Genomic DNA, 23,295 nt, shown 5'->3' with positions numbered 1-23,295 from the left:
ATCTCTCTGAGCTCTTCTAGTTGCTTCCACGTTTCATCCTGGTGTTCAGGATCAAAGCAGATGTGGAGCTTCAGAATGAAAATGAACTAATTCCATTGTGTTCGCTAAAAAGCCTTGATGTGTGTGTGTGTGTGTGTGTGTGTGTGTGTGTGTGTGTGTGTGTGTGTGTGTGTGTGTGTGTGTGTTTCGGTCCCATCAGCCTCTGGTTCCTCCCATATGTGAACAGCTTTTGTCCCGAGTTTAAAAAAAGAAAAAAGAAGAAGTCGTCGTTCTGCAGCATCCAGCAGCTGCAGAGAGTCTGAGAGGCGATGAGCAGCGGATCAGGACCTGCGGGACTCGACTGACCAACAGACAGACAGACAGACAGACAGACAGACAGACGCTGCGGATGCGAGCAGGTATGAAGCTTTTTTCATTCTGTACCAAGACGATCTGCACTTTAATTCCCTTTTAAATGGTTTCTCGTTGTTTTATTACCATTTGCAACCGTTTTATTGTTGTTGCTTTTTATTTGGAATCTGTTGATTTGAGTTTATGATTTTTTTTTTTTTTGTATCAGAACAAATGTTCCCATTTAATATATTTAATAAATAAATAGTGCTGCTGCCATTTTCCATCTTTTATACTTATCAAAAAATTCAACTTACTGCATTATTATTCTTATTTTTGTTTGGTGCGTTTTTGTCTTTAAGTGATTTAAACTTTTCGTCTGCGTCGTAAAAGTTCGAGCAGTTGAAAAATCTGTGGCAGAAAGTCTAAAATGAGCCTTTGGATGAACGAACTGGGAGTTGAACTACAGACCTGAGTGACAAGCGGCGCTGCGCCACAGCGCCATCCAGCGGTGGTTTAGGTGCTTTGCTCAGTCTCTGGTCCTTGTGCCGCAGTGGAAAATAGTTTTGGTGCAAATGAGCTTCTGAAGCCGCAGATCAGCTTTTCTTAGTTTTGTTTGTTTGTTTGTTTGTCTCAGTGTAAAGCTGAACATGAACTAAACGTCTCTGCTCTCATTTATGAAGCTCTTTTTTTAATAGCTGACACTGGTTTGTAGTTTATTGTGTCTGTTTTTTGGACTCTGTGAGGTCATTAGTTCTACTTTACACAAAGATAGGGGAGACTGGAACAACCAGAACACGATCCGCTTCAAGCTCCTGTAAAGTTTTGTGTTGGACTTTTCAAATTATGATAAATGCTTTGATTCCGACACATGAATTACTTCAGCCTGTGTAATAAGATAATAAGAAACATTTCAGCATCTGATGTCAAACACTGGAGTCCTGTTTTTGTAAATAACATTGGGCCTCATTCACAAACTGTTCTTAAGAACAAATTTGTTCCTAAATCCTGCATACAAAGTTTTTATGAAGATTGTGTCATTGATTCCCATTTTCCTGTCCAGGATTTGTTCTTACCTACGAACACGCTGAAGAACTCTGACGCACGTCAGTGCCGACATGTTGTCACACTGGTTGTGTTGTCTGCTGATGTGAAGCTCATTAAAATACGATATTTCCCTGATATCTCTCTTCATTATTATATGTTACCTTTTGGTAATTTACAGAGTATTTTTTTACATTAAAATAAATTAAATGTAGACTGTAAAAATGATAGCCCCATTAAGTTAAGTGAATGGATGTCTTTACTCCACTTGTAATGGCAAGTTTAGAATATTGGACTCAACTTGATATAATTTCAGAATCTGAATTTAAAGGTGTCCACTGTCGTCACTATTTGTGAATTGAAACAATCAATCAATCAATCAATTTTTTTATATAGCGCCAAATCACAACAAACAGTTGCCCCAAGGCGCTTTATATTGTAAGGCAAGGCCATACAATAATTATGTAAAACCCCAACGGTCAAAACGACCCCCTGTGAGCAAGCACTTGGCTACAGTGGGAAGGAAAAACTCCCTTTTAACAGGAAGAAACCTCCAGCAGAACCAGGCTCAGGGAGGGGCAGTCTTCTGCTGGGACTGGTTGGGGCTGAGGGAGAGAACCGGGAAAAAGACATGCTGTGGAGGGGAGCAGAGATCAATCACTAATGATTAAATGCAGAGTGGTGCATACAGAGCAAAAAGAGAAAGAAACACTCAGTGCATCATGGGAACCCCCCAGCAGTCTACGTCTATAGCAGCATAACTAAGGGATGGTTCAGGGTCACCTGATCCAGCCCTAACTATAAGCTTTAGCAAAAAGGAAAGTTTTAAGCCTAATCTTAAAAGTAGAGAGGGTGTCTGTCTCCCTGATCTGAATTGGGAGCTGGTTCCACAGGAGAGGAGCCTGAAAGCTGAAGGCTCTGCCTCCCATTCTACTCTTACAAACCCTAGGAACTACAAGTAAGCCTGCAGTCTGAGAGCGAAGCGCTCTATTGGGGTGATATGGTACTACGAGGTCCCTAAGATAAGATGGGACCTGATTATTCAAAACCTTATAAGTAAGAAGAACAATTTTAAATTCTATTCTAGAATTAACAGGAAGCCAATGAAGAGAGGCCAATATGGGTGAGATATGCTCTCTCCTTCTAGTCCCCGTCAGTACTCTAGCTGCAGCATTTTGAATTAACTGAAGGCTTTTTAGGGAACTTTTAGGACAACCTGATAATAATGAATTACAATAGTCCAGCCTAGAGGAAATAAATGCATGAATTAGTTTTTCAGCATCACTCTGAGACAAGACCTTTCTGATTTTAGAGATATTGCGTAAATGCAAAAAAGCAGTCCTACATATTTGTTTAATATGTGCTTTGAATGACATATCCTGATCAAAAATGACTCCAAGATTTCTCACAGTATTACTAGAGGTCAGGGTAATGCCATCCAGAGTAAGGATCTGGTTAGACAGCCATGTTTCTAAGATTTGTGGGGCCAAGTACAATAACTTCAGTTTTATCTGAGTTTAAAAGCAGGAAATTAGAGGTCATCCATGTCTTTATGTCTGTAAGACAATCCTGCAGTTTAGCTAATTGGTGTGTGTCCTCTGGCTTCATGGATAGATAAAGCTGGGTATCATCTGCATAACAATGAAAATTTAAGCAATACCGTCTAATAATACTGCCTAAGGGAAGCATGTATAAAGTGAATAAAATTGGTCCTAGCACAGAACCTTGTGGAACTCCATAATTAACTTTAGTCTGTGAAGAAGATTCCCCATTTACATGAACAAATTGTAATCTATTAGACAAATATGATTCAAACCACCGCAGCGCAGTGCCTTTAATACCTATGGCATGCTCTAATCTCTGTAAGAAAATGCTTTTTATGCTTAAATAGATTTTTGCTGGTTATTGGTGGTCTGGGAGCAGGCACCGTCTCTACGGGGATGGGGTAATGAGGGGATGGCAGGGGGAGAGAAGCTGCAGAGAGGTGTGTAAGACTACAACTCTGCTTCCTTGTCCCAACCCTGGATAGTCACGGTTTGGAGGATTTAAGAAAATTGGCCAGATTTCTAGAAATGAGAGCTGCTCCATCCAAAGTGGGATGGATGCCGTCTCTCCTAACAAGACCAGGTTTTCTCCAGAAGCTTTGCCAATTATCTATGAAGCCCACCTCATTTTTTGGACACCACTCAGACAGCCAGCAATTCAAGGAGAACATGCGGCTAAACATGTCACTCCCGGTCCGATTGGGGAGGAGCCCAGAGAAAACTACAGAGTCCGACATTGTTTTTGCAAAGTTACACACCAATTTAATGTTAATTTTAGTGACCTCCGATTGGCGTAACCGAGTGTCATTACTGCCGACGTGAATTACAATCTTACCAAATTTACGCTTAGCCTTAGCCAGCAGTTTCAAATTTCCTTCAATGTCGCCTGCTCTGGCCCCCGGACATAGACAACAAAGCTTATCTTTAAGGTGAGTTAACTCATATTCAGTTGAAATAACTCACATTTTCAAGGCAGCTGGTGAACTTCAGTTTTTACAGTGTACCAACACTTTAATGTTAATCAAGTGGAGCAGCAGCCGCACAGGCAGGAAGGAGACGGACGAGTTCTGTCGGTGTCCACATCTGTATCCAGACACTCAGTTGATGGTACTCCTAATAAGTAGGGTGGGGGAAAATTGAATATAAAATGATTTCTATTGGACAGCTTTTAGGTGTCTGCTGCATCTCCCATCTGGATTTTGAGATGTTTATTTTTTTGGTGTTGGAGTTTAAATCCAACCATTTCTTTTTTGCTGATTTCCTGCACTAAGTTGGTACCTAAGTTGCAACATATGTCCTGTATGGACAGACTTGCCGGACCCGGCTTAACTACTTTAGAAGATAGACGCACTAGAGGTGATTTAATTGAAATGTCCAGAATCTTACATAGACATGAAAATATTAATTCTGAAATCTTCTTTGAAATGAGATGATATGCTGGCCTTAGAGGCCGTGGGCTGAGCCGTCAGGTTATAAGGTCTTGATTGAATATAAGGTAAAAAATTTTCAGCAATTGAGCTGTTATGCTGTGCAATAGTTGGTATGTGGTTTCCTCACCTAGGTATTTCTTGTTGTTGTTATGATTTGTCAATGTGTGCCACAGTTCTTTTTTATCTTTACCTGCTGCGCTGAAATTGATTTTCCTTTTGCTTTCGGCATTTTGTTTCCTCTTTGTGAACTCTGCATCTGCTCATGGCCATGCAGTCACATTTGCTTTTATGGGCATTGATGGGCCGCGTCTTATGCTAATCATATGTTAATTAAGCTCACGCTTTCAGTTTACGAGGAGATGGGATTCATCAACTTAAGAATACAGCTGCAAACAATTTTGCGGTTTAAGATCACGTTGATGAGTTTGACGTAGAATTTTCTTACGAACCTTCTTAGGGACAGTTTAGGAAGGAATCAAAGAAGATTCTTAAGAAGATACTGGTGAATGAGGCCCATTGACGTTAAAATGCTCTGGAAGAGCAGGTCTACAAAAAAAAAAAAAAAAAAAGACACCACTTTAAAATTACCAAATTGTTACAAATGTATGACCCTAATTATGAGATAATCCACTGCCCCCTTTTCAGCCATGTTTTTACCAAATTACTGAAGACCAAATCTTTTTTTTTAATAAAGAAAAGGTTAATATTTGAAAATAATTCTAATAAAAACCTTTTAAAGGCAGCACCTCATTTCTTTTTTCAACCACATAGTAACATGCTGTCACTTTTAGGGCCACAGAAAGCTTTTCTATTAGCATTTTTAGGGTTTTTTCATTTCCTGGCTGCATGAGAGTCATTTGATGACTTTCCTACATTTATCACCATTCAAGTTTGCATCATAATTTCTCAGTTGCTTGTTAACTTGCCCACCTCTTGGGCTACACTCAATCATCTATCATGGAGCATGATAACCTAGTTAGAGGGGTGATTGCTTCAGTCCTGGGAGGCACATGCATTTCATGGGTATTTTTGCCACCTACTGTTGCAGATGTATATATTTAAAAGTCTAGACCCTGAATATAAAATAACCAAATTTTTCAGGTATGTTTTCAAGAAAAAAAAAACACTGCCTTATATTCTACATAGTGCAATGCTGTCATGATTTTGTTTTTTTTATGAACAATTGTGTGTATTTTATCAGTAACTAGTGCTGCAATTAAATTATTTTTGAAAAGAAATATTACAATGATTATTTTTATGATTCAGCAAACAAATAAAATTATTAGGTTAACTGAAAATGTTCAAAAATTAATATAATTGGGTTTGTGGGGTGTCAATGAAAGACAGGATTTGTCAAAAGAAACAAATTAGAAAAATAATACTCAAATATAGATATTTTCATCTTCATTAGGGTCATTTGTAACTTGTAACAATTTTTTTTTCAAAGATGTTACAACTAGCAACAATTTCATCCATATTTTCCTGTTATATTCTGGAAAACAGAAGTGAGCTGAGATGCTGTCCATCAAAGTCTGCATGAGACTGTTCAAATGTAGCAGTTTGACCACATTCACTTCAAGAACATCAGTGTTTTTCACTGGGGTTGATGTTGGTGAGTTCCCCCGTTTGTTTTTTTTTTGTTTTTTTTAAGCTTTTGCTTTTTACAGGCAAATTCTGATGCAGAGTTTCTCAGGTTTTATTGGTTTGGGACAGGAATCAATTTGGTGAACAAGTTCTCAATCATAGAACTTGATCCATGAACCATTTGGTTTCAGCAGAACTTTTCACCTGTTCCAGTAGTTAATGCCATTCAAAAAAAAAAAAATCAAAAAAAAAAATCATAGAAGTATATCCTCAGAACATAGTCATTTTTAAAAACTACTACTCCAGTTTGATAGGCACACAACCTGAAAAAAAAAAAAAAAAAAACTGAACAGGGTTGAGGCTGCAGTTTAAAGTCAAGACCCTGTCAAAGTGTGGCTAATGTGACCACTGTCCCGGTCTCCCCTCTTTTTTCAACGTTTCTATCACTGCTGAGAAATAAGTGGATTGTTATGTCTGTAATTGCTGCTGAAGATATTCATCCCTTCAGCTTGTGTTTGGCAGCGTGTCTCGGACCCGTGGCCGGTCCAGACGGGCTCCTCACAGGTTTCTGCTCCAGCTGGACGAGTGCGTCTGTCTGTCACACATCATTTAAACCCCTCAAACAGCCTGAACCAATGCAATCACTGTGGCTTAACTTCTGTTTGAAATTAACTGTTGGATTTTGCATCAGCTGGTTCCTCTGGCCGTGTTTGGAGTGGGCCTCGTGACTTCATCACCGCAGTGATAAAATGACTCCTCTGTAGTTACGTGATGGTCTGCTGAACCCATTAAAATGGACCCCATTGGCTTCTTCTGTAACTTTATCAGGATTATTGGCAGCAGCAGGCCGGCTGCAGCCTTCAGTCTCTGTGTGGATCCGTGGACAGGCAGCCAAGTGGAGCTGAGGAAACCAGACCCAGTCATTACTGGAGCCTAAGGTTAACCACTGTGGCAGACCTCCAGGCCGCCGGCTCACAATCAGAATCAGAATCAGAGGTCATCATCTTCGAGGCTGGAAATCTGCTCACAAACACATCAACTAATGTCAGTGTTTTAGGAGCTTAACAAATAATTCAGTAACAGAAATTTGTGCAACAACAACAAAAATAATTCCAGCAATTATTTTCTGCACGCATGAGCGTTTTGAAGAACAATGCTCCAGAAAGCTGGACCTCTCTGGTCTGTTGTGAGGAACTGCTCAAAAGTCTCACAGAGATGCTGGATGTTTGGAATTCTGGACTCTGCTGCCACTCAGTGGCCACTAGTGAGTTGGTCCGTTCGTTGCTCAGCGTTGCACAAAACTCTGTTGCTGAAGTAACTCATGTGGTTTGAGGTCATCAGTTTCTGAAGAAACATTTTCTTATAGGACAGAGATTTTGGCCACACACCCAAGTACAAATCCCAGAGGTCCAGGATGCCATTTGTGTCTCATCTCTATTGGTACAGCGGGGGATAGGAGCTGGGCTGTCAGTATAAAGACCTTGGTTCGATTCCTGGACATGCCACCAGTCTGTGTCCTTGGACGCGCAACACTTTATCTCCAGTGTCCAAGTCCATCCAGCTGTAAATGCAACCAGCCTTTCCTGGGGAAGTAACCAGCAGTGGACCAGCACCCAGTCGAAGAGATCCAGTGACCAGTGGCGGTGCAAAGGTCTCATGGAGCCCCAAACAAAACATCCCAAGGAGGTCCTCTGACCAGCTTCCATCCCACAAATCCAAATCGAAACAACACGGACAAAAACGGAAAATAAAACCTTTTGATGCATTTTTTATTTACTGTTACTGTTATTTACTGCACGACTGCTTGATGCTGACTGGTCACAAAGGGTAGTACTGTATGAAGTACCAGGGATGGAGGTAGTACTGTTTGAAGTACCAGGGATGGAGGTAGTAGTACTGTTTGAAGTACCAGCGATGGAGGTGGTACAGTTTGAAGTACCAGGGATGGGGGTAGTACTGTTTGAAGTACCAGGGATGGAGGTGGTACTGTTTGAAGTACCAGGGATGGGGGTAGTACTGTTTGAAGTACCAGGGATGGAGGTGGTACTGTTTGAAGTACCAGGGATGGAGGTGGTAGAGTTTGAAGTACCAGGAATGGAGGTGGTAGCGTTTGAAGTACCAGGAATGGAGGTAGTACTGTTTGAAGTACTAGGGATGGAGGTGGTAGAGTTTGAAGTACCAGGAATGGAGGTAGTACTGTTTGAATTACCAGGGATGGAGGTGGTAGAATTTGAAGTACCAGGGATGGAGCTAGTACTGTCTGAAGTACCAGGGATCAGTGGTGGGCACACTTCTGATAATCCGATAACAGATAATTATCGAAGATAATGTTTTCATTATCTTTTTAGATAACTTTAAAAACCATTATTGGACTAATTATCTTCCGATGAATTGTCATCCGATAACGTAGTAAACCAAGCTGAACAACAGCAAACATTTTTAAAATTTAAAGTCAGTTAAGACCTACCTGTTGAAAGTTTCCTAAGAGATGTATAGTTCTATCCTCTGCAAACAGAAGTGAGCTAGTTTCAGGAGAAACCACTCTACCCTCTGCAGGTAAAGAAGAACTGGTCACAAAAATAAAAGTCATTTTCTTTAACACCATACTGATATGCTGGCAATATCACCCAAGTCATCCAGAGGCATACATTTTTAACTTATGGTTCAAATTTTAACCAAACTAATTTTGGACAAGTTATTTAAAATTACTGTCATGCCTGAAGTTTTATGAAGTGAAAACATCAGATATGTGTTTTAGTTTTAAAGTAATGTGCTAATTTTTAAGGGTTTGTGAGCACATGCTGTGCCCAGCAGTGCATTATGGGTAATCTCAGTACATCACGACAGGACAAATGCATTTCAGACACTCTGTTCAGGCTCCACGGACAGCAGCATCAAACTCTAGTGCCTAAAACTCTTGTGAATATATTCTCTAGGTTTATAGACGTTATTGTATTTGTGTTTCTTAAATTCCACGCATCTTAAATCAATGTAGCAGACACGGATTATCTAGAATTTTGTTTTGGCAAGTTTTCAAGGCCTCTACTGCCATTTACTGGCCAGTAGTGTTCATGGCAGTATTTGCCCTAAGTACTAAGTGTCTGGGCACCAGTAGATGGCAGTGTTCTATTTATCTGGACCTCGGTTATATCAGATGGTTGTCAAATCAACTTTTTGGCTTTGGAAATGGCTTTTTTTTTTTTTTACAAATTAAGTTCAAAAACAACAACAACAACAGCAAAAAACATTACAAGACAGCTCTGCGGTGTTTGCACAGGCACAGTGCGAGCGGTTGGATGCTTGTAGTCTTCAGGAGCAGGATAACCTCACGACGGCCGACCAGAATAATATCAAACAGGTTTGATTTTCATTCGACCATACGATCAGCGATCAGGAGGTGGTCGTGAGATGTTGAACGTAGCTTGCTACTCCATGTACAATACACGATGCAGGACGCGCGATTAACCTGAAACTTGGTCCAAAAAAATTCTCACACGAATGAAAAATCATCTGAAAAAGGGCCAAAACTCGCACAGTGTAAAGCCAACATTTATGTGTCAAGACAATATTGAGTGCACGTTTTACAACATCATAAAACGTGCGCACATTCTCTCCACATGCAAAAATTTTGCGATGACACTTCCAGGGCTCCATAAAAATGCCTGTTTTTACAAATTAAAAATGGAATATTTTACAAAAGCACATTTATCTGTAAACACCAACACACGACACACGTCACATTAACGTGTTGGTTTACATAACGAATGACTGAACCAATCAGTGTTTAGCAGAGGCACTTTTACCCAGAATCCTTTGCGATCTGTCTGTGTGTGTTACAAAACCTCAGAATTAGTGCATTATTCAACATTAAAAGATATATGTTATATTTAACCAGGAAGCAGAGTTGTAGTCTTACACACCTCTCTGCAGCTTCTCTCACCCTGCCATCACCTCATTACCCCATCCCCGTAGAGACGGTGCCTGCTCCCAGACCACCAATAACCAGCAAAAATCTATTTAAGCATAAAAATTCAAAAAGAAAAAAATAATATAGCACCTTCAACTGCACCACAGACTAAAACAGTTAAATGTGGTCTATTAAACATTAGGTCTCTCTCTTCTAAGTCCCTGTTAGTAAATGATATAATAATTGATCAACATATTGATTTATTCTGCCTTACAGAAACCTGGTTACAGCAGAGCTTTAATTCATTTGAAAGCTTGACTCTGAGTCTTGTTCATCCAAATTGGAAGTCCCAAAAACCAGTTTTATTTGTTATTATCTATCGTCCACCTGGTCGTTACTGTGAGTTTCTCTGTGAATTTTCAGACCTTTTGTCTGACTTAGTGCTTAGCTCAGATAAGATAATTATAGTGGGCGATTTTAACATCCACACAGATGCTGAGAATGACAGCCTCAACACTGCATTTAATCTATTATTAGACTCAATTGGCTTTGCTCAAAATGTAAATGAGTCCACCCACCACTTTAATCATATCTTAGATCTTGTTCTGACTTATGGTATGGAAATTGAAGACTTAACAGTATTCCCTGAAAACTCCCTTCTGTCTGATCATTTCTTAATAACATTTACATTTACTCTGATGGACTACCCAGCAGTGGGGAATAAGTTTCATTACACTAGAAGTCTTTCAGAAAGCACTGTAACTAGGTTTAAGGATATGATTCCTTCTTTATGTTCTCTAATGCCATATACCAACACAGTGCAGAGTAGCTACCTAAACTCTGTAAGGGAGATAGACTATCTTGTCAGTAGTTTTACATCCTCATTGAAGACAACTTTGGATGCTGTAGCTCCTCTGAAAAAGAGAGCTTTAAATCAGAAGTGCCTGACTCCGTGGTATAACTCACAAACTCGCAGCTTAAAGCAGATAACCCGTAAATTGGAGAGGAAATGGCGTCTCACTAATTTAGAAGATCTTCACTTAGCCTGGAAAAAGAGTCTGTTGCTCTATAAAAAAGCCCTCCGTAAAGCTAGGACATCTTACTACTCATCACTAATTGAAGAAAATAAGAACAACCCCAGGTTTCTTTTCAGCACTGTAGCCAGGCTGACAAAGAGTCAGAGCTCTATTGAGCCGAGTATTCCTTTAACTTTAACTAGTAATGACTCCATAACTTTCTTTGCTAATAAAATTTTAACTATTACAGAAAAAATTACTCATAACCATCCCAAAGATGTATCGTTATCTTTGGCTGCTTTCAGTGATGCCGGTATTTGGTTAGACTCTTTCTCTCTGATTGTTCTGTCTAAGTTATTTTCATTAGTTACTTCATCCAAACCATCAACATGTCTATTAGACCCCATTCCTACCAGGCTGCTCAAGGAAGCCCTACCATTATTTAATGCTTCGATCTTAAATATGATCAATCTCTCTTTATTAGTTGGCTATGTACCACAGGCTTTTAAGGTGGCAGTAATTAAACCATTACTTAAAAAGCCATCACTTGACCCAGCTATCTTAGCTAATTATAGGCCAATCTCCAACCTTCCTTTTCTCTCAAAAATTCTTGAAAGGGTAGTTGTAAAACAGCTAACTGATCATCTGCAGAGGAATGGTCTATTTGAAGAGTTTCAGTCAGGTTTTAGAATTCATCATAGTACAGAAACAGCATTAGTGAAGGTTCAAATGATCTTCTTATGGCCTCAGACAGTGGACTCATCTCTGTGCTTGTTCTGTTAGACCTCAGTGCTGCTTTTGATACTGTTGACCATAAAATTTTATTACAGAGATTAGAGCATGCCATAGGTATTAAAGGCACTGCGCTGCGGTGGTTTGAATCATATTTATCTAATAGATTACAATTTGTTCATGTAAATGGGGAATCTTCTTCACAGACTAAGGTTAATTATGGAGTTCCACAAGGTTCTGTGCTAGGACCAATTTTATTCACTTTATACATGCTTCCCTTAGGCAGTATTATTAGACAGCATTGCTTACATTTTCATTGTTATGCAGATGATACCCAGCTTTATCTATCCATGAAGCCAGAGGACACACACCAATTAGCTAAACTGCAGGATTGTCTTACAGACATAAAGACATGGATGACCTCTAATTTCCTGCTTTTAAACTCAGATAAAACTGAAGTTATTGTACTTGGCCCCACAAATCTTAGAAACATGGTGTCTAACCAGATCCTTACTCTGGATGGCATTACCCTGACCTCTAGTAATACTGTGAGAAATCTTGGAGTCATTTTTGATCAGGATATGTCATTCAATGCGCATATTAAACAAATATGTAGGACTGCTTTTTTGCATTTACGCAATATCTCTAAAATTAGAAAGGTCTTGTCTCAGAGTGATGCTGAAAAACTTATTCATGCATTTATTTCCTCTAGGCTGGACTATTGTAATTCATTATTATCAGGTTGTCCTACAAGTTCCCTAAAAAGCCTTCAGTTAATTCAAAATGCTGCAGCTAGAGTACTAACGGGGACTAGAAGGAGAGAGCATATTTCACCCATATTGGCCTCTCTTCATTGGCTTCCTGTTAATTCTAGAATAGAATTTAAAATTCTTCTTCTTACTTATAAGGTTTTGAATAATCAGGTCCCATCTTATCTTAGGGACCTCATAGTACCATATCACTCCAATAGAGCGCTTCGCTCTCAGACTGCAGGCTTACTTGTAGTTCCTAGGGTTTGTAAGAGTAGAATGGGAGGCAGAGCCTTCAGCTTTCAGGCTCCTCTCCTGTGGAACCAGCTCCCAATTCAGATCAGGGAGACAGACACCCTCTCTACTTTTAAGATTAGGCTTAAAACTTTCCTTTTTGCTAAAGCTTATAGTTAGGGCTGGATCAGGTGACCCTGAACCATCCCTTAGTTATGCTGCTATAGACTTAGACTGCTGGGGGGTTCCCATGATGCACTGAGTGTTTCTTTCTCTTTTTGCTCTGTATGCACCACTCTGCTTTTAATCATTAGTGATTGATCTCTGCTCTCTTCCACAGCATGTCTTTTTCCTGGTTCTCTCCCTCAGCCCCAACCAGTCCCAGCAGAAGACTGTCCCTCCCTGAGCCTGGTTCTGCTGGAGGTTTCTTCCTGTTAAAAGGGAGTTTTTCCTTCCCACTGTCGCGAAGTGCTTGCTCACAGGGGGTCGTTTTGATCGTTGGGGTTTTTCCGTAATTATTGTATGGCCTTGCCTTACAATATAAAGCACCTTGGGGCAACTGTTTGTTGTGATTTGGCGCTATATAAATAAAATTGATTGATTGATTCATTGATATTTTAACTTTGTACAAATGACAGAATTGACATTAATGGAGTTATTCTATCAGTATTCACACAAAACCATAAGTCAGGATGCCTTTATTTTTCAAGACCCCCGCCTGACCGGAGCATTGTGATTGGTAGAGAGCTGGCTTTGTGGCTGCTTTCAGGGTGCCTCAGTCCCTTGTAGCTTCCAGAAGGGGGCAGCATGTTCAAACATAGACGTGCTGACTCATTGTTTGGGTGTTTTGTCGCTTTTTATGCTTCCAAAAGCGATCATGGTGTTTAAACTCAAATTCAGCTTGTTAGCAGTTGCCAATGTACCAGAGACAATGCTGGAATTTATCGGTTATCTGTAACTTCGGATACATTTTTGTGTGGTTCATCTGTTTATCTTCATCAAAGATAACTTTTCAGTTATCTGATTACCTGTTATCGAAGTTAATTTTTTGGTTATCTGTGCCCACCACTGCCAGGGGTGGAGGTAGTACTGTTTGAAGTACCAGGGGTGGAGGTAGTACTGTTTGAAGTACCAGGGATGGAGGTAGTACTGTTTGAAGTACCAGGGATGGAGGTAGTACTGTTTGAAGTACCAGGATGGAGGTGGTACTGTACCAGGGTCTTGGATGCAGACTGTTCTAAAGACAAATGTCGTAAGAATGAAAGTTGTTGTATGATGTCACAGGGAATTTTTACAAGTTTTTTAAAACACAGGTACTGTGACAGATATTTCCTCAGAGTTTTCATGATGAGTATTTGGGTGGGTGGGGGGGCAGTAGTATCTTTAGTTGGTGTAATAAAACTTCTTAATGATGCTGTTTTTTAACATAGTTTCTAAACAGTAGAATATTAAATGAAGACAAACTGTAATATTACATTTGTGTCTTACATAATTCAATTTCAGTTCAATTTATTTTCATTTATATAGCGCCAAATCACAACAGAGTTGACTCAAAGCGCTTCACGCAATTAAAGTCTAACCTTACCAACCCCCAGAGCAACAGTGGTAAGGAAAAACTCCCTCTGAGGAAGAAACCTCAAGCAGACCAGACTCAAAGGGGTGACCCTCTGCTTGGGCCATGATACAGACATAAATTACAGAACAATTCACAGACGAATATACAAGAAATGCTATTAAACAGGACAGGAGGATCGCCAACACGAATACAACTCCCATCTCTGGATGGAGCTGCACCTTAAACAGAGAAAAAACAGAATAAGGCATCAGAAAGACAAGAAATACTGTATAATTTGTCAGCATTAAACAACAAGAAGAACAGAAGAAATACTAAGGTGATCGCCGGCCACTAGCCATAAACTTCACTAAAAGACCCAGAATTTAGGTAAAGTTGAGGCCGCGGCACGCTCCAATTACTAATAAATGAATTAAAAGAGTTAAAAAGTGTAAAAGAAAACTATACCAGTATGCTGCCATATGAAAGGAAAAATAAGTGCATCTTAAGTCTGGACTTGAAAGTCTCCACAGAATCTGACTGTTTTATTGACACAAGGAGATCATTCCACAGAACAGGGGCACGATAAGAAAAAACTCTGTGACCCGCAGACTTCTTATTCACCTTAGGGACACAAAGTAGTCCTGCACCCTGAGAACGTAAAGCCCGGGCCGGTACGTAAGGTTTAATTAGGTCAGCTAGGTAGGGAGGTGCCAGTCCATGAATAATTTTATAGATTAGTAGCAGAACCTCAAAATCTGATCTCACTGGGACAGGAAGCCAGTGAAGGGACGCCAAAATGGGTGTAATGTGGTCAAACTTTCTGCTTCGTGTCAAAAGTCTGGCTGCAGCATTTTGAACCAATTGGAGAGCCCTAATGCTAGACTGCAGTAAACTAGAAAATAGAACATTGCAGTAGTCCAATCTAGAAGAGATAAATGCATGGATCAGGGTCTTGGCATCAGCCATAGACAGGATGGGAGGAATCTTCGTTATATTTCACAGGTGGAAGAAAGCAGTCCTCGTAATATTTCTAATGTGGAGGCCAAAGGACAACGAAGGATCAAAAATTACCCCAAGGTTCCTCACTTTGTCAGTGTGATGTATGACACACGAGCCGAGGCTGTGTTAACTGGTCAAATTGATGCCGATGTCTCACTGGACCAAGAACCATCATTTCAGTCTTATCAGAGTTTAAAAGTAGGAAGTTTCTAGACATCCAACTTCTCACTGTTGCAAGGCAATCTTCTAAGGATTTTATGTGAACGAGATTACCAGCAGTTATCGGCATATATAACTGAGTATCATCTGCATAGCAGTGAAAGGTAATCCCAAAACGCCGCAATATGTGCCCAAGAGGGAGAAAGCAGGGGGCCTAAGACAGACCCCTGTGGAACCCCAAATTTCATGTCACTAAGGTTAGAGGTAGTGTTACTGTACAAAACACTGTGAGAACGACTGGTCAAGTATGACGTCAGCCATGCAAGGGCACTCCCAGTAATCCCAAAATGATTTTCCAGCCTATCAAGTAGAATATGATGATCCATGGTATCAAATGCAACACTGAGATCTAACAGCAGCAGAATCGTAGTGGTGTCCGAATCCATTGTACATGTTGTGAAAGTGACGTGACACGGACCCACAACAGGGGGCGGTAATGAACGGACAATGGATAAGCCAAAAGTAACAATTTAATGTTGTGAATCGCACAACGACGTACAGACAATAACAATATGGTGGACTGTCAATCATACACCAGGTGACGTGTGGGCAGGCTCGACGATAAAAGACGCCTGGCGAGAGAAGAGCCGGATCCCCACACAGCTTCCACCACCAACGGAGCTGAAGAACACCGGAGCCGCCAAGCCCTGCGCCCCAGGTGGCCGCTGTCTTCAGCAGTCAGACCCGGTACTGCTGGCAGAGAACAGAGACAGTCCCGATGAGTGTGAGTTCACACACTCAGTAATCCCACAGTCAGTGTTCAGTAAAGGAGGGAGAACCTCCACCTCCAATCACACACTCGTGCAGCTCCTGTTTAACCACTTATCTTGGTTTGGGGTGTGAGGCGAAGCCGTCGCTGATCACACCAAACGCCAATCCCACAGATAAGGCAGAACACCACAGGATAACGGCTGCAAAGGAAGTTCAGGTTATCACTCAATGCTTTGAGTCAGCAGAGAAAGTTACCTGAATGGTAGCTGATTTCTCGGCGGGGAGGTGGAGATGCAGTCCGGCCTTTAGGGTGGTGCTGATGAGTAGTGGATGAGTGACAGCTGGTACGGATGATGAGTGACAGCTGTCACTCCTGGTTGCTCCGACGCCCTCTCGTGCTTGAAGCCCGCACTTCAAGCAGGGCGCCATCTTGTGGTGGTGGGCCAGCAGTACCTCCTCTTCAGCGGCCCACACAACAGTACGCAGAAGATGATTCACCACTTTAGTGAGAGCCGTCTCTGTGGAATGATATTTTCTAAAAGCAGACTGCAGTGGCTCAAAGAGATTATTCTCAGTAAGATAGTCTACAAGCTGCTGTGACACCACTTTTTCCAGAATTTTAGAGAAAAATGATAGATTTGATATCGGACAATAGTTTTTCAATACACTAGGGTCAAGATTAGGTTTCTTAAGTAATGATTTAATCATTGCAGATTTGAAACATTTAGGAACAGATGCAGAAGTTAAAGAAAGATTAATAATTTCCAGCACAGTCGGCCCAAGAGTGGGCCACAGGTCCTTAAACAGTTTAATTGGTATAGAATCAAATAAACAGGTTGTGCTTTTTGTTGACATTACGAGTTTCATCACCATGTCTAGTGAGATACTATCAAATTCTGTAATCTAGGTAATACCTCAGTAGTGGCGCCCACCTCAATAGCAGGGTGTAGTGGCTGGATTAAGGCATGCTGGGATATGTTTAACCTGATGTCTTCTGTTTTCTTCTCAAAGTAATCCAGGAAATCTTGTGCTGTAAAAGGAGAGCGAACTACAGGTGGTTGTCCATGAATAAGTGTTGCCACTGTGTCGAACTTTGAGTTATGCTTGTTTTTGTTGATCAAATCAGAGTAGTAAGTCCGCTTTATAGCCAATAAAGCATGCTTATAGTCTAAGATAGCATCACGCCACGCAAGGTGAAATACTTCTAATTTTGAACTACGCCATTTCAGTTCTAGACCTCTTGCTTTATGCTTGAGGTCACGCAGATAATCATTGAACCAAGGTGACTGTGATTTGGGGAGCGTAATTTTAACACAGGTGGTGCAATAATGTCGAGTATAGTTTTGAGCACTGAGTTTAAACTATCCACAAGTCTGTCTCCTGACTGGGTATTTGCCAAATGTGAAGCTAAGACATCAGGCAGTCTAGCTTCGAGTTCAGTCTGAGTTGAGGAGTTGATGCATCGCCGTAATGATGAATAAGGTTGTTGTTCCACTAAACATGGCAGCGAAACTGTAAACTTAATAAGTGAGTGATCAGAGACCACTGATGTAAGAGGCATGATGTCAATATTCGTGACAGCAATACCACGTGTGAGAACCAGATCCAGGGTATTTCCACTAATGTGCATAGAATCCCGAATGCATCTTCAATAATGCAAAAATATGTTTTTTAGTACTACAAAACAACACAGTCACTTCAAATCAAATCAAATCAAATCAATTTTATTTATATAGCACCAAATCACAACAAACAGTTGCCCCAAGGTGCTTTATATTGTAAGGCAAAGCCATACAATAATTACGGAAAAACCCCAACGGTCAAAACGACCCCCTGTGAGCAAGCACTTGGCAACAGTGGGAAGGAAAAACTCCCTTTTAACAGGAAGAAACCTCCAGCAGAACCAGGCTCAGGGAGGGGCAGTCTTCTGCTGGGACTGGTTGGGGCTGAGGGAGAGAACCAGGAAAAAGACATGCCGTGGAGGGGAGCAAAGATCAATCACTAATGATTAAATGCAGAGTGGTGCATACAGAGCAAAAAGAGAAAGAAACACTCAGTGCATCATGGGAACCCCCCAGCAGTCTACGTCTATAGCAGCATAACTAAGGGATGGTTCAGGGTCACCTGATCCAGCCCTAACTATAAGCTTTAGCAAAAAGGAAAGTTTTAAGCCTAATCTTAAAAGTAGAGAGGGTGTCTATCTCCCTGATCCGAATTGGGAGCTGGTTCCACAGGAGAGGAGCCTGAAAGCTGAAGGCTCTGCCTCCCATTCTACTCTTACAAACCCTAGGAACTACAAGTAAGCCTGCAGTCTGAGAGTGAAGCGCTCTATTGGGGTGATATGGTACTACGAGGTCCCTAAGATAAGATGGGACCTGATTATTCAAAACCTTATAAGTAAGAAGAAGAATTTTAAATTCTATTCTAGAATTAAAAGGAAGCCAATGAAGAGAGGCCAATATGGGTGAGATATGCTCTCTCCTTCTAGTCCCTGTCAGTACTCTAGCTGCAGCATTTTGAATTAACTTGACAATTACAGTAACATATCGTACATACATACTGTAGCTAAACACAGTACTTTAGTCGTTTTAGCAGTGCACAACATTCTTGTCCATAAAGTCAATAATTTAGCATTTTTACTTGTTCGTTTGAACACAACTTTCATTTGACAGAAAAACAGCGTCAGCTGATGGACAGTTTTTACATACAGCGTGTTTTGGCGGGTACTTGGGCCGGGGCGGCTCATTAGAACTGCAGCTCCACTGCTTTTAGCTCAATAAGCCACATAAGCTGTCACGCTCACCACTGTCTTGTCTTTGTTTCTCTTCTTCCTCCGTTTTTTCCTTTCTTTTTTCACTTCCAGAGACATCACTTTTCATTTTGATGGCATTGATGCTGCTGTGTGGTGCAGCAGCGTGCTCACATTTGTTTACTGAAGAACACGGCACTTTCTGTGAGGGGCGGGGGGTGGCAGCGGGAGGGTCCCGTCAGAGACTGTGAGACAGCCAACCGCGCTATGAAGGCAAACTTTTCTTTGTCTCACTGCTGTTGTGGATCTGAATTGGTTCAAAAGTTTGCCTGCCCTCTGGGGCCCCCTGGGGGGCTGGAGGCCCCAAGCAATTGCCTGCCCTGCCTATTGGAACCCAGCACCCCTGCATTTGACAGTATGGTATCCGAGGATAAGCACAGGTGCCAGTGAGCCTCAGGGCCTATAGAGGACTTACTTACTTCTGCCACTAGATCTGTAGACCTTTGAAGGAGCTCCTGTGGACAGATACCGATACTAATAATAATTATACTTGTGTTTTGGGGAGATGATGGTTCAGAGGTTACAAAGGTGACTAGAGGATCCTTGATCTTATTCTCCATCTGAGCAGCAAATCACTAAGGCTCCTTGAAGACGGGCTAATGTGCAGCTGAGCACGTTGGTTGGTGTGTGTGTGTGTGTGTATTGTAATAAAGTGTTTTGACCATCTGCCTCAGATTGAAACACATTGCAAAAATGCAGCCTTGTCTTTTCAATTGAGGAAACTCTGAGTTGTTAGAAATGTAGGAGGTACCAGGTCATGTGTTCATTCCTCATCTTTATTATTAAAAGTTCTTTTCTGCTGTGTTCCTTTCAGAACCAGGACCAACTGAACAATGGGTCCCATACCCCTGTGCTTCCTGCTCCCACTGCTGGCTGCGTTGGTGGGTGTAGCTGCTGAGGAGAATGCTCTTGGAGATGAGTACACCTGGCCACAGTGGAAGGTGCCCCTGGTAAGGAAAAGGGGTACCGTGTCTCTCAGCGCCCCAAAGTTCTCAGCTCTTCCACATGTGGAGCTGAGTGGAACCTGTGGCATTGAGTGCCAGCGTCTCCTTCCTTCTCCTTCCCTGGATGATATGGAACAGTTCCTGTCCTACGAGACTGTTTATGAGAATGGTACTCGCACGTACACCTCCGTGTCTGTGCAGGGACTCAACGAGATGACGAGCTGGTCCAGAAACTCCTCGTTAAGTTCTCGCCAAAAACGTGAGGTGTACGGCATGGACACCCGCTTCACCATCTCTGATAAGCAGTTCTCCACAAAGTATCCATTCTCCACTTCTGTGAAGATCTCCACAGGATGCTCTGGGGTTCTCGTGTCACCAAAACACGTGCTGACGGCTGCTCACTGTATCCATGACGGAAAGGATTATCTGGATGGAGTGCAGAAGCTACGTGTTGGTATTCTGAAGGAGAAGTCCAAGAGAGGGAAAGGAGGCAAAGGGAGAGGTGGGCGAGGAAAAGGCAAAAGGAGAAAAGGAGACAAAGAAGCTAAGGAAGAAGTGGCAGAAAAGGAAGAGAAGGGAGAGAAAGGGGACCGTAAAGGAAAAGGCAAAGGAAGGAAGACCCGGAATCGGCGCAGCGCGGAAGCCGAGAAGCCTTCATTCAGGTGGACCAGGGTCAAGCAGACTCAGGTTCCCAAGGGTTGGTTCAAAGGAGTGTCTGAAGGACTGGCTGCCGATTATGACTATGCTATTCTGGAGCTCAAGAAAGCCCCAAAGGTCAAGCACATGGACCTGGGGGTTATCTCATCAGTGAAGAAACTACCCGCCGGGAGAATCCACTTCTCTGGCTTTGACGATGACCGGCCTGGCAACCTGGTGTACCGGTTCTGCTCAGTCTCTGATGAATCCAATGATCTGCTTTATCAGTACTGTGATGCCAAGCCCGGCTCCAGCGGCTCTGGGGTCTATATCCGCCTCAAAGAGCCTGGCAAGAAGAAGTGGAAGAGGAAGATCATTGGGGTTTTTTCTGGTCACCAGATTGTGGATGTAAATGGAGATGGGATGCAGCAGGATTACAACGTGGCGGTGAGGATTACACCCCTCAAATACGCACAGATCTGCTACTGGGTCCACGGGGACTCGAGCCAATGTCAGGCCACCTAAGACACCCACCGCCAACCCGGTTCTGTCCTCATTTAAGGAGTACTCCAAATACCCACAGACAGACTCAGTGTGGACAACAACACAAGGCAACTGTGGCACTTCATCTTTTTTAATTTATTTGTTAAAACAACTCAGAAAGAGATTGAATATTATTTGTTTAAATCTGCTATTTTATTTTAAAAATGATGAGCTTTTAAGCACAAAGTGTTTTTATTCAAATGTTTTGTGTGAGGAAACCCTTCATGTACTCATCTAAAGCTTCACTCACAACCCGCCGTACGTGCTACTACGGGCAGTCTATGGGGAAAAAAAGGCAAAATCGTGCGTGAGATATGTGCATGACATGCATGTGTTCATCGCTGTAGAAGATCGCAGACTGCCCGTGAAGGTTTCTTGACATGCACATGCAAATTCTACGGGTTCTGTGAAAAATCAAGGATGTGTAAAGAAAGTAAGGGGCTTGTACTGCTGTAGTGCACCTGACACAAGTTAGGAGTGCGGCAAGTAGGGGCTCTGCGATGACAGTAAGACATGGTCGCACATGAGAAGTACTACACAAGTACTCCACGCCTGCTAATTGTGTGGTCCATAAGACAGAAATACTTCTATGTGTGGCATGCAAGACTACAGATATATAAACTGAGGAGATTGTATAGTGTGTAGCACTGGAGAATGGGAGAAGAGGGCGCTGCCAGAATTATATTCTATAATACACACCAGACCCCCCCCAAACAGTCTGATGTACTGACCTCCGGGGTGATGAGTGCCGAAGCGCCGCGCTAATGCAGCACAGACCCGCAGTGGGTGTTTTCATTCTTTCAGCACCTTGGACAGCAGTGTAGCCTTGAGGCTTGTATCAAAATTGAATTAATTTAATATATTTTCTTTTATATAGAGCCAAATCAAATCAATTTTATTTATATAGCGCCAAATCACAACAGTCGCCCCAAGGCGCTTTATATTGTAAGGCAAAGCCATACAATAATTACGTAAAAACCCCAACGGTCAAAACGACCCCCTGTGAGCAAGCACTTGGCGACAGTGGGAAGGAAAAACTCCCTTTTAACAGGAAGAAACCTCCAGCAGAACCAGGCTCAGGGAGGGGCAGTCTTCTGCTGGGACTGGTTGGGGCTGAGGGGAGAGAACCAGGAAAAAGACATGCTGTGGAAGAGAGCAGAGATCGATCACTAATGATTAAATGCAGAGTGGTGCATACAGAGCAAAAAGAGAAAGAAACAGTGCATCATGGGAACCCCCCAGCAGTCTAAGTCTATAGCAGCATAACTAAGGGATGGTTCAGGGTCACCTGATCCAGCCCTAACTATAAGCTTTTTCAAAAAGGAAAGTTTTAAGCTTAATCTTTAAAGTAGAGAGGGTGTCTGTCTCCCTTCACAACAAATCACAACAAAGTTGCCTCAAGGTGCTTCACACAAGTAAGAGCTAACCCCACCAACCCCCAGAGCAAGAACACAGGTGACAGTGGTAAGAAAAAACTCCCTTTGAGGAAGAAACCTCAAGCAGACCAGACTCAAAGGGGTGACCCTCTGCTTGGGCCATAAATTACAGAACAATTCACAAAACAAATATACAAGAAATACTGCTGGTGCACAGGATGGGAGGGTTACAGAAACAGACACCACACCCATCTCTAGCTGGAGCTGCACCTCAAACAGAGAGAAAAAAACAGAATCAGGCATCAGAAAGACAACAAATACAGTATAATTTGTCAGCATTAAACAACAAGAAAAACAGTAGAAATATTAAGGTGATCGCTGGCCACTAGCCCTAAACTTCACTAAAAGTTGAGGCCGTGGCACGCTCCGTTTACTAATAAAATGAATTTAAAGAATAAAAAGCACAAAACTATACTATGCCAGTATGCTAGCTAGAATGGGAAAATAAGTGTATCTTAAGTCTGGACTTGAAAGTCTCTACAGAATCTTGTCATGATTCACAGCTAAGCAGGGCACAGCAGGTGGTAGGGTGCAAAATGCAGATTCACAGGCAGGTGGTTGAATAAAGAAAGGCTTTATCAATAATTCAGGCAGGGTCTGGTACACAGAGTGGCAGTCAGCGTTGTGGAGGTACAGGCAGGTGATAAGGGGAGGCGTCGTCAAAAACAGGCAGGGTTCAATAGCACAGCAAAACAGTGTCACATGGGCAAAGACAAAAATCCAGAACCAGAGCACAAGCGAGGTGAAGCAAAATGTGGGAGCAAGAAACTGTGATGTGAAGAGCGAGGATAAAGACAACAAAATCAATGAATAAGCAATGATGACAAAACACACCGGGCGTAAAATCACAGTGGATAACTAGGACGTGATGTG

General features: G+C 41.9%; 1 protein-coding gene across 1 annotated transcript; it reads left to right on the top strand.

Moving 5' to 3' along the window:
- The first annotated feature begins 222 nt into the window (after window positions 1–222).
- Window positions 223–21,885, top strand: prss35 (serine protease 35). The gene is made up of 2 exons (XM_034175422.1): window positions 223–398; window positions 19,678–21,885. Exon 2 carries the CDS (start codon window positions 19,697–19,699, stop codon window positions 20,966–20,968), a length of 1,272 nt encoding a protein of 423 aa, XP_034031313.1. The 5' UTR covers window positions 223–398; window positions 19,678–19,696; the 3' UTR covers window positions 20,969–21,885.
- The last annotated feature ends 1,410 nt before the right edge of the window (window positions 21,886–23,295 follow it).

Source organism: Thalassophryne amazonica, chromosome 7 (genome assembly GCF_902500255.1).
Source record: "Thalassophryne amazonica chromosome 7, fThaAma1.1, whole genome shotgun sequence".
Taxonomy (NCBI): domain Eukaryota; kingdom Metazoa; phylum Chordata; class Actinopteri; order Batrachoidiformes; family Batrachoididae; genus Thalassophryne; species Thalassophryne amazonica.
The sequence above is the reverse complement of the archived record's forward strand: the minus strand, read 5'-3'. Positions and strand labels throughout refer to the sequence as shown.

Bases quoted from the DNA above. Each gene is read 5' to 3' on its own strand.
- prss35 (XM_034175422.1), top strand. From the start codon at position 19,697: ATGGGTCCCATACCCCTGTGCTTCCTGCTCCCACTGCTGGCTGCGTTG.